Below are 5798 nucleotides of genomic sequence, written 5' to 3' on the forward strand. Positions count from 1 at the left end.
TTTTTTTTTTTTCTCATTCTAACTAAAAACTACTGTCTTGAACAAGTGGGTCAGGGAGTATCCAGAAGTCATGAATTATACTTGGCTCTGGCAAAATGGTGGCCATCCTTTGGGAAGCATGGTTGGCTTGATATGCTTGTTATAAAATCTTTGGGTGTCCTTTTTAAAAAAATTGGAAGCAGCTTATCCATAAGTTTTGGAGCATATCATTTCCATGTAATTCAGACTGCTAAAGTCCAGAACTATAATCTACAGTAGTTTTTCTTTTTATTAGGGATAAAAGGGAAGGGTTACAGATTCCTTTGAAATTGCGATGGAAAGCTCTGAGTTCTCTCCCTAGAAAAATGAACATAAGCACACATGTGTAAAATGTAACACTAGAGCGATGGAACTCAAAATTACATTTCAGGAAATATGGGGCCAGTGGAAAATGCTGGCCTGGTGAACTCAGCCAACTAATGCTGGTCCCTAGCAAACTTCTCACTTCTTTCATTATTAGGCCAGCTCTAGGGATTCCAGGCTGATTTCTAAGTCACTTTCATGAGATTGTTTCATCTGCATCAGCCAGAATTCACCCTTCCTTACTTTTCAGGGAGGAGTTAAGTTTTCAAAGACATTTGTGAGGTTCCACTCAGTCATAGGTGCCCTCTGGCCATCTTGAGTGGTTTCTCTTTCAAAATACTGTCAGATTTGTGAAGCAAAACCATGCTTTTATGAAGCTGGGCGGCTATTTTTATCCACCGCCCCTCTCACCCCATCTTCTGAAATGTGTTGTTGTTTCTCTGATTAGTGTTCCAGTCATGCAGAGAGACCCAAGGCTCACAGTAAATGACCAAGCAGGGCTTTGAAAGACAAACTCAACTTCTCCAACATGGAAACTGTTACACTTTCCAAGGAACATGAGCAGAATAAAATCTGTTTAGGGAAACAGTTTTGTGGCTGCCTAAAGACTGGAACTCAGAAGAGATGCAAAATTGATCCTTGGATGAGAAAAGATCACCATCCTCTATAACACCTCTTTTCTTGACTCTTACTTAAGCACTGGAGGTGGTGAGTAATTAGAGAAGAAAACAGCCAGGGCTACTGTGGATGGTGCAGCAGGGTGTACAGAGTGTGCGTCGGATGGGCACACAGCCCAGGAGGGAAATGGGGCTCAACTCTGCCCCCGAGTCCATGGCATCCACTGAGTCTGCCCAGGAGGAGTGCCTGCATTCCTAACTCATCTGCTTACCAGGGCTGCTTTTCTCTAATTGTCACAGGCATCAGAGTTTAGCAGTTGGCCCTGAAGACATCTATGATTTTTCTCGTCTAACCTGTTTGGACTGAATTAATCACACTGTCCTTGTAGTCCTGTCTGGCTTACAGTCCAAGCTATAAGTTAGAATTTCAGAATCATTTGGAGGGCTTTTAAGACACAGTGTGGCTAGACACCCTTTCAAAGCTTCTGAGTTGGTAGGTTTGGGGTGGAGGTCTGAGAATATGCATTTCTAACAGATATTCAGGTCCAGGGACCTTACTGAGAACCAGTGCAGTAAGTCATAGCCACAAGCAAGGGTTTCTTTACTTTGGATCTTTCCCATGTTTACTAACGAGAGACTCTTTGGGCCTGTACCAACCAAAGGAAATTAAACAAATTCAGAATGCCTAAACTGGAAGGTTATCCTTCAGTGGGCCCTTGGCCTTGGGCTGAGAAGCACAGGGGCTGTCTGCATTCATTTGGTTTCCTGAAGGTCTGTATCAGCTAACGAAGGAGCCACTGTGTTCCAGGCTAGCTCAGTTCAGAAAGTAGTAGTTCACGTGAAGTTGAGGGTGTAGGTCTCAGACAGCCCTGCCGAGGGAAAGGGCTGCCTGTTTTGGTCGGGGCTATGACTGGATATAGGACGGGGTACAAGGCACCCAGGTGATCTACATACACTAGAGCTATGCTCTTTGTTGCACTAATATACAGTACCTAGGGCCATATACAGTGGACTGTACCTCCAGCTCTTTTTATTTTGGTCTTGCAAATTTGCTAAGTTGCCTGGGCTGGGCACTAACTTGTGATACTCAGCCTCCTAGAGTGCTGGGAATAGGCACACACCACCCTTACCAGCACAGAAAGAACTTTTGAATCAAAACACTCCTTCACCTGACCCGCCATAAGTAAACAGGTAGTTGTTCTCACAGGTGTCCAGCTAGCAATCTTCATTTCTTTGGAGATATCATTCTAGATTTGGTCCTCTATAATTGGAGAATTTCTCTGTCTCTCTCTGGTGCTAGGGCTTGGACCCAGGGCCTTGAACACACTAGGTGAGCATCTCTCTTTCTTAGATGCCCTTAAATCTCTTCCTTGCCCCTGCTTAGCTGAGATACAAAATAATCAGCCCCCGGCTTCTGTATTCAGCCATTCACTAACCAGATACGCATAAGCATGTTTTTCCTTTCCAAATCCTGTCTCTAATCAAACCCTCTTTTCCTGATGAACAGCCTGGCAGTGTTTTACCCCCTTGGTCAGAACCTGCCTGTCCTTCTGCTGCTGCCTTTTTTTGAAAAGCCCTCAATGACATTTGGGCACCAGAGGGAAACCCATCCAAGTGCCCTGTCTGTTGGTCCTCAGGGTGGCAGATTTTAGACTCTTCAGGTGCCTGACCTCTTGCCAAGTTTCTACCAGTTGAAGTCTATTATCCTTTGAATATCTTTTTGATAGTTTCTTGGTGTTGGTAACAGGGAAACTGCCATGAGTCCACGACAGGAGAGGCCAGAAATTTTTCACATTTTTTTTTTAGTCTATTCTCCCTCTGAAAAATCTGAGAAAAGTTGGCTAGAAAAAAAAAAAAAAACCACCCAAAATATTTGTTTAAGGATCAGAGGAATGAATCACAGGAGACTCCGTCTACCTGCCTCATAAAAGACAGCACAAATAGAGAGGTCTTTGCCATGTTAGAGAAGCATGACAACTTGCCAATTAGGGTGGCACCCTGTGGTATGTGATAAGAGAGAATAAATGATGATCTGCATTTGGACAAGCCCAGGAAGAGGCATTTATTTTTCAGAAGGTGCAGATCTGGAGACACTGAGAAAAACAAAACAAAAAAGCCCATAGTCTGCAGAACCCTCCCTTTAAAAGTGTGGCTCAGAAAGAGCTGGTGACATTAATGACCATCATTGTCTCTGCTCCTTCCCAACATACCTTTTTACTTTAAATTAGGTTCTTTTCTGCTAAGAAAAGGGAGGGAGGGAGGGAGTGGAATAATGATGGAAAGGGATCAAAATACAACACTCAGAACAAGTTTAATGTGACTTAGGAAAAGGCCAAGGAGGAGGGGCATTTCATTAGACAATCGACCTGAAAGTCAGATCTAACCTAAGTCACCCACTGGGTGTGCTTATTTCTATTTATAGCCAAGGACACAGCTATCTGGTGACTAATTCTGGGAGCACAGAAGATTCAGGGGGACAAAACGATTGTGCTGAGGGTCTGGGGAGAATGTTCTGTCCATCAAGGGATGCGGCAAGCCTTGTTTTCATATACTGACAATGTGCAGAACCTGTTTAACTCTTCCCATTTCATTAAAAAAAAAGAAAAAGAGCCAGAACAGTAGTTCAATTAGAATGAATGGGGCACTGTGCCTCCTTGTCTCTGTTTGCCCTTGAACACTCACAGAACCTCTGCATATTTGGCAAGGGATAGTTGCAAGTGTTCTCTGAATCAAAAGACTGCTTTTACTTGACACGGTGCTTCAGGCAGCTTTGATCTTGAACTGAAGCTTGGGATAAATTAGGATGGATGTGAAACACACCCAACAGAGAACGGTAGAGCCCTGCATGTCAGTACGAGCATCAAATATACTGAGGTCCTATCAGTCAATAGCTGTGGCTATTTTAGACCAAGCTTCTATAATTACATCTTTATTAAGCCCCATGGACAGGGCTACTTCCAATACAGGAAGCAGTAACCTGCCTTTGTTGTTATCTTCCTAGGCAGCAGTGGAAGCAGGATGCACTGAAAGCCCAAGTCAACGTGTTATGAAATTGTTCTACAAGTTATTTTGGGGAAATTGACTTACCGTACCACTCATCAACCCATGCGAAAGCCTGTCTGTGTCCAATCAGCAGAATGTCTCGGACCACCTGAAAAGTAAAAGGAGGTTGAAATCATACCATGTTTGATGATTGAAAAATAGGTCATTCCCGATTCTGGAGATCTTCGTGGCAGTTATGGATTCCCCACTCCCTGTGGCTGCGTGTGAGGACGTACACAAATGCTGTCGTAGCTCAGCCCCATCTCTTTCCATTGCACACATATGCTTGCCGCAAATTAATCCTTTCATCTTACTTGAGTCAGGCCAGCGGGTGTGCAAACCCAAGACAACTACCTGACAACCATACGGCAATAATTTGAATGACTCTCCAGGCTAATCACCTTGATATTTTTCATTCCTCTTTAATTAGAATGGGGTATACTTTTCCTTTGTAGAAGGGTGTGTCTCACTCGTGTGCAGAGGTTATAAATGTTGGAACTCAAGAACACTTTTTCTCAGCTTAGCACCTCAGGATGATCCTATCTCAAATTTTTACAAAAGGGCTGGGAATGTAGGTTAGCCTGGGCTCAATCCCTCATACTGGGGTTGGGGAGAACATTTTTCTGTGTTGCAAGTCACTTCGAAGCGAAGAGCACTTAATATTCCCTCTTCTCTGGTGAAATAGCCTCAATGTTGATTCAATTAAAAGTAAATCAGCATAGAGTGTATGAGGTAAGTTAATATCTTTCTAGGTTGGACTTTTCGTGTAACGGAAGGAAAAAAAAAGCATTGTTTTATTGAAAGAGATGAAATAAGAGACTTGAACTGGAATAGAACATAATAGAAATGCTAAGTTTCCCTGGAGACAAAAGACATGAAATTGTTTCTTACAGGTTACATCATGGCAATGGAAGGCTACGGAAAACAACAGGCAGCATTTGTGTTGTACTGCTCACGCTTTTCCTTCATGGTATCTTTTGTGTAAATACCTTCTTTTATGTTTCTGGGATACTCAAGAGTCTCCCTGTAATATCCCTCCCAGTCAAATCTAGTAATTGTCAAAAACCTGTCCCGGAAGGTTCCAGTGCGTTTCCATCCATGCAGGCCTTTAATTCGGTAAATTTGTACACAAGGGAAGGATTTATAATGAAGTGTTTACTCCTCCAGGCCTCTGGCTATCTGGTGAAGCTTTGCTGACTCGGAAGAAGGAAACGCGTAATGAATGTAAGAAACAATGTACAGCCACGCAGCCTTGAGTGCTGAGTGTGGCATATTCATGGAAATCGAAAGAACAGGGCAGAAGCACCAGCAAATATACCCTCGTACATTAAAGCACAACACAGCTGTTGGCTGGAAATGAGAATTCAATAATGCACTAATGGCTTCTTTCGAACATTTTTTTTTTCATTTAACTGTAAATAGATTCTTAAAACAAAACACAAAAACCCAAAATCACCCACAAAGACGTTCAGAGAAAAGTATCCCTGACTCCTTCAACCCATGCAAATGCTACTCTCAGATACTCATTAGCAACTCCTGGGCCACGGCAGGTGTCTTTGGGGGAGGCAGACAATGCTTCATTTTATTTGGAAGTGGGCAACAGTGTGTGACTGAAGCGTCATCTTTACAGGCGTTTTAAAGAAATGGATTCACAAAACTAGCTTAAGTCATCTGTGAGAAAAGAAACACAATGATCCGCGTGGTGATCTAAACAGATTGTGAGAGAAAATAAAATGCATTTTGATAATGACCCTAGTAAGGGGAGACAATGCTTGAAAAGCCATAAAAAGAAGGGGG

The 5798-nt window shown here is 42.9% G+C and overlaps 1 protein-coding gene and 1 long non-coding RNA gene across 6 annotated transcripts in view; one reads left to right on the forward strand and one right to left on the reverse strand.

Moving 5' to 3' along the window:
• LOC104857089 overlaps positions 1-4239 on the forward strand; it is a 78049-nt gene extending 73810 nt beyond the window's left edge. Inside the window, exon 4 of the long non-coding RNA XR_778781.3 lies at positions 3961-4239. This is a non-coding gene — a long non-coding RNA (uncharacterized LOC104857089). The remainder of the gene's footprint in view (positions 1-3960) is intronic.
• The window catches only part of Pitpnc1 (phosphatidylinositol transfer protein cytoplasmic 1), a 229247-nt gene that overhangs the window by 14831 nt on the left and 208618 nt on the right, over positions 1-5798 (reverse strand). For all 5 annotated transcript variants that reach the window (XM_033767534.1, XM_033767533.1, XM_010616793.3 and 2 more), the window contains exon 8: positions 4047-4110. In XM_033767534.1, coding sequence (XP_033623425.1) covers positions 4047-4110 — 64 coding nt within the window. The remainder of the gene's footprint in view (positions 1-4046; positions 4111-5798) is intronic.

The sequence above is a fragment of the Fukomys damarensis genome, unplaced genomic scaffold (assembly GCF_012274545.1).
Source record: "Fukomys damarensis isolate Sample0158 unplaced genomic scaffold, DMR_v1.0_HiC HiC_scaffold_23, whole genome shotgun sequence".
In the NCBI taxonomy this organism is placed as follows: Eukaryota; Metazoa; Chordata; class Mammalia; order Rodentia; family Bathyergidae; genus Fukomys; species Fukomys damarensis.